Here is a 12911-nt window from a genome sequence, read left to right as displayed (position 1 = left end):
TTTCATGTAGAACTGAGCAGAGAGGCTGAGGGGTGTGGTTTTCAGCTGTATTTTGGAATACTTATGTGACTGTGAAATTTTCAGATGAGGTAATACTAGATTCCAGGCAGAGGGCCAGGCCGAGCCATAAGTGGCACCATAGAACCAGGCTGGGCCTGAGAGAGCTGTGGAGTCAGCATGAAGGCCATGGGGGAACTATTGTTCTGTGTATGTCACTGAAATGGCAGCCTTTTTCATACAGTATATATGTGTAAATACCAGCACCCAGAGAGCCCTACTTTGATATGTTGCCAAGCACCTTTGGCCTTTAGTGGCTACTTAGTGGGGAGAAATTCCAGCCTCAGTCAAAGCATCTGTTAGTGAAAGAATTTGTCCATCTCCTACCTTAGTTTCTCCAAGGAGACAGTTTGTTATTTGACTTGAAAATGTTACATAATGTTTTAGGAACAAGATCTTAGAATTTCCTGGAAAATAATGAATTTGCAATACCCATCAAATGTTGGTATAATTCTAGAATTATAATTTTTTACTTTATTTTGAAATAATTTCAAAATAGAAAAGTTACAAGAATAGTATAGAAAAATTCTGTATACCATTCACCCAGATTAACCTTTTTTTAATGTTTTGCACACATATATTGGAGAAGGCAATGGCAACCCACTCCAGTACTCCTGCCTGGAAAAATCCCATGGACAGAGGAGCCTGGTAGGCTGCAGTCTGTGGGGTCGCACAGAGTTGGACATGACTGAGTAACTTCACTTTCACTTTTCACTTTCATGCATTGGAGAAGGAAATGGCAACCCACTCCAGTGTTCTTGCCTGGAGAATCCCAGGGACGGAGGAGCCTGGTGGGCTGCCGTCTATGGGGTCGCACAGAGTCGGACATGACTGAAGCGACTTAGCAACAGCAGCAGTGTAAAAACACTTCTGTGTGTATTTCCTAAGAACAAGGACATTCTCTTAATATAACCACAAGGGTATATAGTCCCTATTAAAAATTTGCCAGTTGTCCCAATAATATTCTTTACAGCATATTTCCCTGAGATCAAGGTTCTAAGTCAAGATCACATACTGCATTTAGTTTTCGTGTCTTTTTAACTGTCTAACCTGGAACATTTCCCTAGCTTTTCATTTTCTTTCATGACACTGATATTGCTGAGGAGTATAAGCCAGTTATCATTAATTTTGGCTTGTGTGATTCAATTTTTAACAAATAAATGCTTTTATATTTTAATTTGAAAAACAGAAATATATGAGAAAGAAAACATTCACCTATGATCCTGCTAATCCAAGAATATAATTGACATTGATGTATTTCCTTTCTTTCCCTATGAATATATTTTCTAAATTATTGAGATCATTCTGTATATGTAATTTTTTATATCTGATTTTATGAGAATTTCCCATCTTATTAAATGCTTTTTGAAAGCATATTTTAATGACTCCCTTATATTCCTTATTACAGTTATAGTAACATATTTAAATATTCTTATTGTTGAACATTTAAATTGCTTCAGAAGCTCAGGACATTCCCAGTCTGACTTTGGAGTAAGATTTGCTTATTCCCAATGTGCCAGTGTACCTGTCTGTTCAGAGTGCTTGTCACACAATCTGTAGTGATAGTGTATTATCATTTTCTCAGTTTGCCTGCTGGGAGATCACAGGGAGTTGAATATAGCTGAGTCAAACAGATGTTCAACTCGAATGCATCTTCAAAGTCTTATCTTCTTCCAGTCCTGAAAAAACTTCTTGGACTCTGAGAGAAAGAGAAAGCTTCTGGTTGAAAGAACACCCCATAGTTTTTCGGTGGAAATAGCAGCCCATGGATTCCAGTTTGCTTCTGGTGTTCCCTTTGAGGATTTGTATCAACGATGAAAGAAGCAGAGGTTGACTGAGTCTGTTGCCTCCTGAAGTGCTTTTTCCCCCTCCTTCAGAATAAAGAATATGCATCATGTTCTCTGTGATTTTTTTCTTGACACTCCTGTCCAACTCTCCACGCTGGACCCAGCAGGGTTAATCACCCTACTTCTGAGTTATCCGTGAATCCTGTCCTTAGGTCTCTTACTGTAAGCCCTCATACTGTATTATATACAAGTCTGGCTCCCCCATAAAGTTTTCAGTTTTCTATCAGTTAAACTTTGCCCTGTAATGAACTACCCTAAAAGTTCGTGGCTTAGAACAGTAGCCATTAAGGTAGCTCATGACTTTGTGGAATCAGCAGTTTGGACTGTGCTCAGCATGGCTCAGTTGATTTTTGCTAGGATTGACTCTTACAGATGGCCACTGGGTTAGCTGGGGGCTGGCTGATTGATGACTATCTGTTATTCTCTTGGGGTCTCTCATTCTTAAGCTACTTGGGCTTAGGAATCCTAATAACCTTTATCTTCTAGGTAAAACATATATACTTTTATAGTTATATTGTACCCTTGTTTTTCTTAAAAAGATGTCCATGATGTTTATTTTAACCTGATCTGTGAAACTATTAGGCTGTATTAGAGGCTATTAGGCTGTATTAGCTGTATTAGAGAGCATAGAGCTGTCTTTAGACCATATCCTATAGAGTCAAAGCCTCTGAAGAAGTCTTGAAATTTCAAATAGCTAGAAATTGTTCCTCCTTTAGATCTATGCATTGGGGGCCTCTGTTGTAGTCCTCAGACTTTAGCAGGTCTGACTCTGTGCTTCCTCTGGCTTCATGGCACTAGGAGTTGGAGGGGTCAAGGATGTCCCAGGGGTCACATTGCCACCTAGAGATTGTAGCCTTCCTCCTCCTAAATTATGTTCCAGTGACTCAGACTCCAAAATTTTCTGTTTTCTGTCTAAATGACCGTCAGTTGCTTTCAAGACCAGTGTGGACCTCTTTGCTTTTCTCCTAAAGGAAAATAGCGTCAAAGTATACTCCTGAGGCCCAAGAGATGGCCAAGGCATAGCATTTGCACAGTGAGGGGCTAGGGAGCAGATGGATCCTGGACTCTGGGTTGGGGTGCCCATAATCATGCTTTGGAGGCTCCTGAGGGTGTGGGTTGGAACTGGGTATATGATGAGATGTTGACAGGTCCTAGGCTAGGGGCACTTTGCTTTGAACTGCAAAGATTGTGGATGATCTGATCAGGAATCTTGAAAGGCTGTTTGTTGACAGTAGTTGAATATTCTAGAGTAGCAAGAGCTGGACTAGTCTCTTTGTTTTTGTTCGTTTTGTTTTAATTGAAGTATAGTTGATTTTGTTGTTGTTCAGCTGCTCAGTCACATCCAACTCTTTGTGACCCCTTGGTTTGTATCACCCTAGGCTTCCCTGTCCGTCCATTCACATGTCCATTGGCACCTGGGAGATAGTGACCATTGAGTGTCCACTCTCCCTCATGTCTATTGAGTTGATGATGCCATGCAATCATCTCATCCTCTGTTGCCTCCTTCCCCTCCTGTCCTAAATGTTTTTATATATTACTAGTATACAATATAGTGACTCATAATTTTTAAAGATTATATTCTACTTGTAGTTATTATAAAATATTAGTTATGCTCCCTGTGTTGTACAGTATATCCCTGCAGCTTATACCCAGTGGTTTGTACCTCTTAATCTGTTTCTCCTGTGCCCCCCTTCCCTCTCTACTCGGGTAACCACTAGTTTCTTCTCTATATCTGTTATTTGGCTTTTCTTTTATTTATTAATTTGTTGTAATTTTTAGATTCCACATACAAGTGATGTCATACAATATTTGCCTTTCTCTGTGTGCCTTATTTCATTTAGCATAAGGCCCTCCAAGTCCATCCACGTTTTATAAATGGCAAAATTTCATTGTGTTTTAAAGGGTGAGTAGTATTTCATTAGAGATGAGAGTACCAGACCACCTTACCTGTCTACTGAGAAACCTGTACGCATGTCAAGAAGCAGCAGTTAAAACCGGACATAAAACAACTAACTGGTTCAAAACTGGAAAGGAGGACAACAAGGTCATATATTGTCACCCTACTTATTTGACTTATATGCAGAGTACATCATGGGAAATGCTGTTCTGGAGGAATCACAAGCTGGAATCAAGATTGCTGGGAGAAATATCAACAATGTCAGATCTGCAGATGATACCACTCTAATGGCAGAAAGTGAGGAGGAACTAAAGAGCCTTTTGATGAGAGTGAAAGAGGACAGTGAAAAAGCTAGCTTAAAATTCAACATTCAAAAAACTAAGATCATGGCATCTGGTCCCATCACTTCACGGCAAATAGATGAGGGAAAAAATGGAAACAGTGACATACTTAATTTTCTTGGATTCCAAAATCACTGCAGATGGTGACTGCAGCCATGAAATTAAAAGACCCTTGCTCCTTGGAAGGAAAGCTATGACAAAGCTAGACAGCTTATTAAAAAGCAAAGACATCACTTTGTTGATTCATATAGTCAAAGCTATGGTTTTTCCAGTAGTCATGTACGGATGTGAGAGTTGGACCATAAAGCAGGTTGAGCATTGAAGAATTGATGCTTTTGAACTGTAGTGTTAGAGAAGACTTTTGAGAGTCCCTTGGACTGCAAGGAGATCCACCAGTCCATCCTAAAAGAGATCAATCCTGGGTGTTCATTGGAAGGGCTGATGCTGAAGCTGAAGCTCCAGTACTCTGATCACTTGATGCGAAGAGACAACTCATGGGAAAAGACCCTGATGCTGGGAAAGACTGAAGGCAGAAGAAGAAGGGCATGACAGAGGATGAGATGGTGGGATGTCTTCACTGACTCAATGGACATAAACTTGAGCAAACTGTGGGAGAGAGTAAAGGACAGAGGAGCCTGCCAGGCTACAGTCCACAGGGTTGCAAAGAGTTGGCCATGACTTAGCAACTGAACAACAACAAAAAGTATTTCATTTTGTGTGTGTGTGTGTGTGTGTATAATGAATATGGCTTCCCTGTGGCTTAGCTGATAAAGAATCTGCCTGCAATGAGGGAGACCTGGGTTCAATCCCTGGGTTGGGAAGATCCTCTGGAGAAGGGAAAGGCTACCCACTCCAGTAGTCTGGCCTGGAGAATTCCATAGACTGCAAAGAATTGGACATGACTGAGCAACTTTCATAATGAATATATATATATATATATATGTGTGTGTGTGTGTGTGTGTGTATGTATGTACACACACCATATCTTTATCCATTCATCTATTGATAGGCACTTAGGTTGCTTCCATATTTTGACAATTGTAAATAGGAGTACTATGACATTGGGCTGCATGTATCCTTTCAAATTAGTGGTTTTTTTTCTGGATATGTGTATAGAAGTGGAATTGCTGGGTCAAATTGCAGTTCAATTTTTAGTTTATTAAGAAACCTCTAGGGATCACCCTGTTGGCCCAGTGGTTAAGACTTTGCCTTCTAATGCAGGGGTTGCTGGTTCGATCCCTGGTTGGGAAGCAAGGATCTTGCATGCTTTACAGCCAAAAAATCAAAACGTAAAAGAGAAGCAGTATTATAACAAAATCAATAGACTTTAAACAACAATGGTCCACATCAACAAAAAAAAATATCTAAAAAGGAAAAGAAACTTCCATACTATTTTCCAAGTGACTGTATAGACTGGTCTGTTTTGAATTCTAAGAATTTTGCTAGAAATCAAAAGACTTCTGAGATATTATGACCTATACACTGCTAATAGATGCTTAACTTACTATACTTTAGGGCAGTAAGTAAATTTGTTTTTTCTTTTGTGAGATCATGAGCTGAAAGGTTGGTTACTGTTAATATGTATCAAAATTATGAGTTTGTATTCTCTTTTAGGAAAACTGTCAAGTTGTTAAGCTACTTTTCCTCAATCAATGGTAAAATCTTTTATTTGCGGTCCAAGTGATTAGTGTATGAAGACTGATAGATAATAATGCAGTAAGTACCAAGTACTTGAGACTTTAGTGTTTGTTTATAAGTCAGATGGTAATTTAATGGGTACATAATGGAGAGGTTCATCATAATGAGGCATTTAAAATAGTTTTAAGAAATAGAAAGCATTTTAAGGGCAAAGCAGATATAAGAAACAATTTAGGGAACTTGGGTGACTAAAATAAATTTTAGTGATGGCTTTTATGTGTCTCACCTGACCTGCCTCTTGAGAAACCTGTATGCAGGTCAGGAAGCAACGGTTAGAACTGGACATGGAACAACAGACTGGTTCCAAATAGGAAAAGGAGTACGTCAAGGCTGGATATTGTCACCCTGCTGATTTAACTTATATGCAGAGTACATCATGAGAAACGCTGGGCTGGAGGAAGCACAAGCTGGAATCAAGATTGCCGGGAGAAATATCAATAACCTCAGATATGCAGATGATACTACCCTTATGGCAGAAAGTGAAGAAGAACTAAAGAGCGTCTTGATGAAAGTGAAAGAGGAGAGTGAAAAAGTTGGCTTAAAGCTCAACATTCAGAAAACTAAGATCATGGCATCCGGTCCCATCACTTCATGGCAAATAGATAGGGAAACAGTGGAAACAGTGGCTGACTTTATTTTTCTGGGCTCCAAAATCACTGCAGATGGTGACTGCAGCCATGAAATTAAAAGACGCTTACTCCTTGGAAGGAAAGTTATGACCAACCTAGACATCATATTAAAAAGCAGAGACATTACTTTGTCAACAAAGGTCCGTCTAGTCAAGGCTGTGGTTTTTCCAGGGGTCATGTATGGATGTGAGAGTTGGACTATAAAGAAAGTTGAGAGCTGAAGAATTGATGCTTTTGAGCTGTGGTGTTGGATAAGACTCTTGAGAGTCTCTTGGACTGCAAGGAGATCCAACCAGTCCATCCTAAAGGAGATCAGTCCTGGGTGTTCATTGGAAGGACTGATGTTGAAGCTGAAACTCCAATACTTTGGCCACCTGATCCAAAGAGCTGACTCATTTGAAAAGACCATGATGCTGGGAAAGATTGAGGGCAGGAGGAGAAGAGGACGACAGAGGATGAGATGGTTGGATGGCATCACTGACTCAGTGGACATGGGTTTAGGTGGACTCCGGGAGTTGGTGATGGACAGGGAGGCCTGTTGTGCTGCGATTCATGGGGTTGCAAAGAGTCAGACACGACTGAGCGACTGAACTGAACTTTATGTGTCTGCCCCTCTCTTCTGCTCTTTTTTTTTCCCAAAATCCCCATGGTCAGTCACTTTGCCTTTGCTATTTTCCTTAGGATTTTCGGAATTTAGAATAGTGTAGGAATTCTTTATAGAAGAGCTGGAATCAAAGCTCATTGTTTCTGACTCTGGCTTGAATTTGAAATAAGAAAGGGCATACATAGAAGTCTTAGTCTTTAAAACATGAGTATTAGATTAAGTCATTAGTCGTGAACATATGTCTAGTAATTTCATTTACAAGGCATTTCATTAATGACTATAAGCATTTCTTCAGATTTACATAGCTCTCTTAAAGCTAAAAAATTTTTTGGAAGTTACCACAGAGTTATTATCTTTTCTGGTTTAATATTTGAGTCATTATACACCTTACTAGAAAGTTATTTCCTCTCAGTTATAGTAGAATTATATTTTAATGTGTTGTGGTTGAATAATGTATTATCGTCATATACAAGGGCAAGAGAAGGTAGATTTATCAGGCAATTGAAGTACTGGAGATGTAATTGCTGTGAGGGAAATCCTAATTGCCTGTGGGTTGTAGACAAAGTGCTTCCTATTTTCTACTGGAGATCTTAAAATTGATTAGATTCAGGTCAGCAGACTTCTGCTGTTACTTAAGGAATCACAGAATTATAGAGATAGAAGGATTTTAGAAATCATCTAATCCAACATCCTCATTTAAAAAGTAAAGATATTGAGGTGAAACTTCTCTTGTTCTAAGTTACACTGTAGTCAGAACCCAAGGACAGTAGTCCTGAGCTAATGATCGTTACTTCTAAGTACAGAGAGTGTTTGCTCTTTTTTGATATTAGATATAGATTCTAGTTCAGTTCAGTCGCTCAGTCGTGTCCGACTCTTTGTGAGAGGCAATGTCTTTTTCAAATGTTTATTTAAAAGGTTTTCTATAATTTTCACAGATGCATGATCAGTAAAGTCAGTTTTAGCCTGTTTTTACAAGTTCTTTGGCTTGCCTTTATTATCGCTAGGGTTTTTACAGAAGCATCCCGTTCTTTATGGATCCTTTCCCATTGATTTGTGGTACCTGTTAAAAAAGGTAAACCTTGTACTTATTTTTATTATGTTTTATTTACTTTACTAAATAGACAATTCTTTCACAAAATATCTGCTGTTTAAACATTTCTTTGATTATATATATATTTATGCAACCTACATATATGTATGCTGTTGCTGCTGCTGCTGCTAAGTCACTTCAATCGTGTCCAACTCTGTGCGACCCCATAGATGGCAGCCCACCAGGCTCCCCCATCCCTGGGATTCTCCAGGCAAGAACACTGGAGTGGGTTGCCATTTTCTTCTCCAATGCATGAAAGTGAAAAGTGAAAGTGAAATCGCTCAGTCGTGTCCAACTCTTAGCGACCCCATGGGCTGCAGCCTACCAGGCTCCTCCGTCCATGGGATTTTCCAGGCAAGAGTACTGGAGTGGGTCGCCAGTGCCTTCTCCGATATATGTATGCAGCCTGTTAATATCAGAAAAAATTTGGGGTTTATTTCATTCATTGTTAATTTATTATAGCTAGATTGCTAACTTATTTTAAAGCATCATCTGATATGTAGGTTTTTTTTTGCATTGTCTTTTATTTCACAATAGGAACACATGGAACCTTCAGGATTTATGTAAAACAATATTTATAATCTGATTTTTAGAAGTCAAAAAGGATTGTGATTCCATTATGCTCTCTGTAACCTGTCTTGTATTTTAATATCCATATGGTCAAGAAATTCTTGATTATCTGCCACTTAAAGTTTTTTCTTTATTTCTTAGTTTTCATTTTTTTTCTTATTCTATTTCTGTAGTTAGAGGTCAGCTAGTTAGTCTCATTATTTGCTAAGAATTTAGAGGAATTTTTGGTTCTCTTTATGATTAGAAATATCATTTGTTGGTTAAGTGTGAAGAAATAATAATTTTTTTTTTTTTTTGCAGTAGTCCTGAAGCCAGTTCCCAGGGCTCTATAGTGAAAAGATAGTGGAGCTGGGAATAAAACCAAGGTCATATGAAATTCATTTTTTTTTTTTTAGAGAAGAGGAAATATCATTTTCCCAGAGAGTGAATTCTCTAGCTATTAGAAACAATTAAGAGTTCTTAATATAGATTATGAAACTGGCATAGATGCAAGAAATAATAGTGATGGGAAACTTCTAGCATTCCTGATGTTGGCTGAAAGTCTAATTCTGCTAAAAGAAGAGGAAGGCAGCATAATGGAAAGAACCCTGAAATAGGTTCCAATATCTGTAATCATTAACTGTTTCCATCCATGGGGTGTTAACACCTTTCTTCCAAACTTCTAAGGTTATTGTGAAGATCAAATGTGGTAAGGCATGTGAAAGTACTGAAAACAGTACAGTGCAGATGTGAGTTAGTGTAGAGACAGAGCATCTGATGGATTCTTGTCTCATATTGCCAGCAGTGTCATCTCTTTGAAGGTGGAAGAAGCAGTGGAGGGAATTGTTATCCTGTATTTTTTAACGACTGACAAAGAATGTATTGGTGATATAGCTTTAAAAGAATTTGGGGAAAGGTGACCTTAGATTTTATAATGTCAAGGCAAGACACTACTGGATCAGTTCAGTTCAGTCGTTCAGTCGTGTCCAATTCTTTGCGACCCCATGGACTGCAGCACGCCAGGCTTCCCTGTCCATCACCAACTCCTGGAGCCTACTCAGACTCATGTCCATTGCGTCGGTGTTATTGTTGGATGGCAACACTACTGGATATCATTTTTTAAAAGTAGATTTTAAGAAGTTTAGAGAAAAAGTAGGTATTTTGGAAGGGACTGTGACTCATGAAGATGGTTGATAGTAAAAAAATGAAATTCTGATGATTTACTTGTAAATTATCTAAACAGGAGAGAAAGGTGTATGGGCAAGGTGGGTTATCTTAACAAAGCCAGTGATAGAGATAATTCTCTGCGCACAAAGTGTATAGAAAATATACCAAAGGGAGGAGCATGTAACTAAGGAAAATTACAAGCATAGAGTTTATTTAAAATGAAATTAGTTAGTTTCCTGTAGTAGAATTAGTTTTAAAATATGCATTTACAGAACATATTTCAAAGTTAAGACAATGGCTATTGCCTACTCCTTAACTCTGACTTTTTGGAAAAGAATTCGTAAGAAGAAGGTTTAGGCAGGATGGTGTCATATTGCCTTAAACTGAGAACTAGCTGAAGTTTATGAAAAGATTAGAGCAAACGAAAATAGGCTAAAGATAGGAGAAAGGGCTTTTGGCTTTTTAAAATTAAAGCTTCTTCTAGATGCTAGAGAAGGGGATAAGGCCACTTACTACGGAGGATGGAAAGCCTCAAAGTTATTCTTTACTGAAAATATATTAACAGAAACTGAGCATTTACCAGGGATAGCTGTAGAAGAAGGTGCAAGATTACTACTTAATGTATTAAGTGTAGCTGCTTTGCTTGCATGGATGTCTAGATGTGTTGTAAACGTCCTAATCTGAGTTTAAGCCTCAATTTGTCTTCTTCTAATTAGGTGCCATTTGTAGCAATTTGTAGTGATATTGAGCACACAGAACTAAGATGTATGGAAATATTAATGAGAAAAACTACAAGGGTACCAATTGTTATTCTCCAAACCATCCCTGATTATTTGCAGTAGGCTCAATGAATCAAAGAATGCTCTTGGGTTCAGTTCAGTTCAGTTGCTTAATGGCATCTCATTCCCCACAACACTATGGACTGCAGCATGCCAGGCCTCCCTGTCCATCACCAACTCTTGGAGCCTGCCCAAACCCATATCCATTGGGTCAGTGATGCCATCCAACCATCTCATCCTTTGTCGTCCCCCTTTCCTCCTGCCCGCAACCCCTCCAAGCATCAGGGTCTTTTCCAATGAGTCAGCACTTCAGATCAGGTGGCCAAAGTATTGGAGTTTCAGCTTCAGCATCAGTTCTTCCAATGAATATTCAGGACTGATTTCGTTCAGGACTGACTGGTCTGATTTCCCTGCAGTCCAAGGGATTCTCAGGAGTCTTCTCCAACACCACAGTTTAAAAGCATCAATTCTTCGACACTCAGCTTTCTTTATAGTCCAACCCTCACATCCATACATGACTACTGGAAAAGCCATAGCTTTTACTAGATGGACTTTTGTTGACAAAGCAATGTCTCTGCTTTTTAATATGCTGTCTAGGTTGGTCATAGATTTTAATGTCTTTTAATTTCATGACTGCAGTCACCATCTGCAGTGATTTTGGAGTTCAATAAAATAAAGTCAGACACTGTTTCCACTGTTTCCCCATCTATTTGCCATGAAGTGACGGGACTGGATGCCATGATCTTAGTTTTCTGAATGTTGAGTTTTAAGCCAACTTTTTCACTCTCCTCTTTCACTTTCATCAAAAGGCTCTTTAGTTCTTTGCTTTCTGCCATAAGGGTGGTGTCATCTGCATATCTGAGGTTATTGATATTTCTCCTAGCAGTCTCTATTCCAGCCTGTGCTTCATCCAGCCCGGCATTTCACAAGATGTACTCTGCATATGTACAATTCTTCAAATAACTCTTTTCAAACAGTGTGGGATGTGTTGAGGGCCAGAGAAAGAGAGGTATTTGAACATTAAGGATACCTTGTAGCTCTTGCCCAGGGATCCTTAATCAGACCTCTCTTCCAAAGCTGGTATGTAGTGCCTTAAAATGAGCTGTTTCCTTTGGCTGTGCTTTCTCATTTACATTTTATGTTCAAATTCTCTATAGTTCATGTCAGAAGAGAAGAATGGAGCCTGGGTAGCAACCCCTTTTGGATATATTGAAAGCTTAGTTTGATATTGTACTATAAGAAGGGTGCTAAAATAATGATCATAGTGAATCTGTTTTACAGTTTTAAGATTCGGCTTTTTAAAACTATCTTCGGTCTTAAATGGAAGTACTTAGTCTGTAAATTTGTATAGAAGTAGCATTCCTAGCCAAGTAGAAAAAAAAGACTGATTTGTTTCTTTTCCTAGAAAACTAACAGATGCTTTCCTAGAGATAAAATGTAATGAAATGTATTTAAAATTGAGTCGGTGACTTTCCTATAGTAAAATTGGCTTTAAAATATGCATTTAACAGAACGTATTTAAAAGTCAGAACAACGACTACAAGCTACTCTCTGAGCCTTTTATAGTAGAAAGAATTCATATGCAGTTTTAAATGTCAGTTGAATTAACTTATAAGCAACATGCAATGGGGAAAGAAATTGCTAAATTGACCCTTTTTTCTTTTGACTCTGCTCCTGCAAAATAAGTTTCAGAATTATAAAGGTGACATAGTTTATGCTAGAATAGTAACTTCCAATTCTGTAAGTGTGTATGTGGAGGGGATAGGCGAGTATAAATCTATCTAGAACATCGTTTTGGTCTTGATTGTTAGATACCCATCACATCAGCAAAAAATTGTCATGATTCTTGAAGGTAAAATAACAATGGATGTAGTTTCTAAGAGTCACTCCATGTGGTTATTGAAAAATCTAATTTTAAAAATATATTGATTTCTGAAAATTTTCCCATACAATTGAGTTTGTATGGTTTTGCAACCAAACTGTGCTGAGCTTGCCAACAGCCCACCCACAAGAGGAAGAGCATCAAAGTGAAAGGGCCAAAGTGGTTAAAACATCAGATCTAAGAGTTTCCCATTTAGAAAGCTGAAAGTGGCTGATGTCAACGGACAGTATTTAAGATGAGTCTAGATGCATGAATTTGGTAATCATATGCAGTAAATATCTTCTCTTGTCCCAAATTGTTTTTAAGTAAACTTTTAATTTTAGAATGGTTTTAGATTTACAGAAATATTGTAGATATAGTAAAGAGAATTC

General features: G+C 38.3%; 1 protein-coding gene across 17 annotated transcripts in view; it reads left to right on the top strand.

Annotated features, from left to right (window-relative positions):
- DNM3 (dynamin 3) overlaps window positions 1-12911 on the top strand; it is a 653888-nt gene that overhangs the window by 87703 nt on the left and 553274 nt on the right. The window contains exons 1-2 of one of the 17 annotated variants that reach the window (XM_081489463.1): window positions 5637-5661; window positions 5757-5858. The exons of the other annotated variants lie outside the window; for them this stretch is intronic. Of the exons in view, the coding sequence (XP_081345589.1) occupies window positions 5854-5858 (5 nt within the window). The 5' untranslated portion in view covers window positions 5637-5661; window positions 5757-5853. Of the gene's footprint in view, window positions 1-5636; window positions 5662-5756; window positions 5859-12911 lie in introns of those variants that run through there. 17 annotated transcript variants of the gene reach the window in all.

This window comes from Giraffa tippelskirchi, chromosome 5 (genome assembly GCF_054371585.1).
Source record: "Giraffa tippelskirchi isolate mGirTip1 chromosome 5, T2T-mGirTip1v1.2.pri, whole genome shotgun sequence".
Taxonomy (NCBI): domain Eukaryota; kingdom Metazoa; phylum Chordata; class Mammalia; order Artiodactyla; family Giraffidae; genus Giraffa; species Giraffa tippelskirchi.
This window is presented reverse-complemented; position numbering and strand designations above follow the sequence as displayed.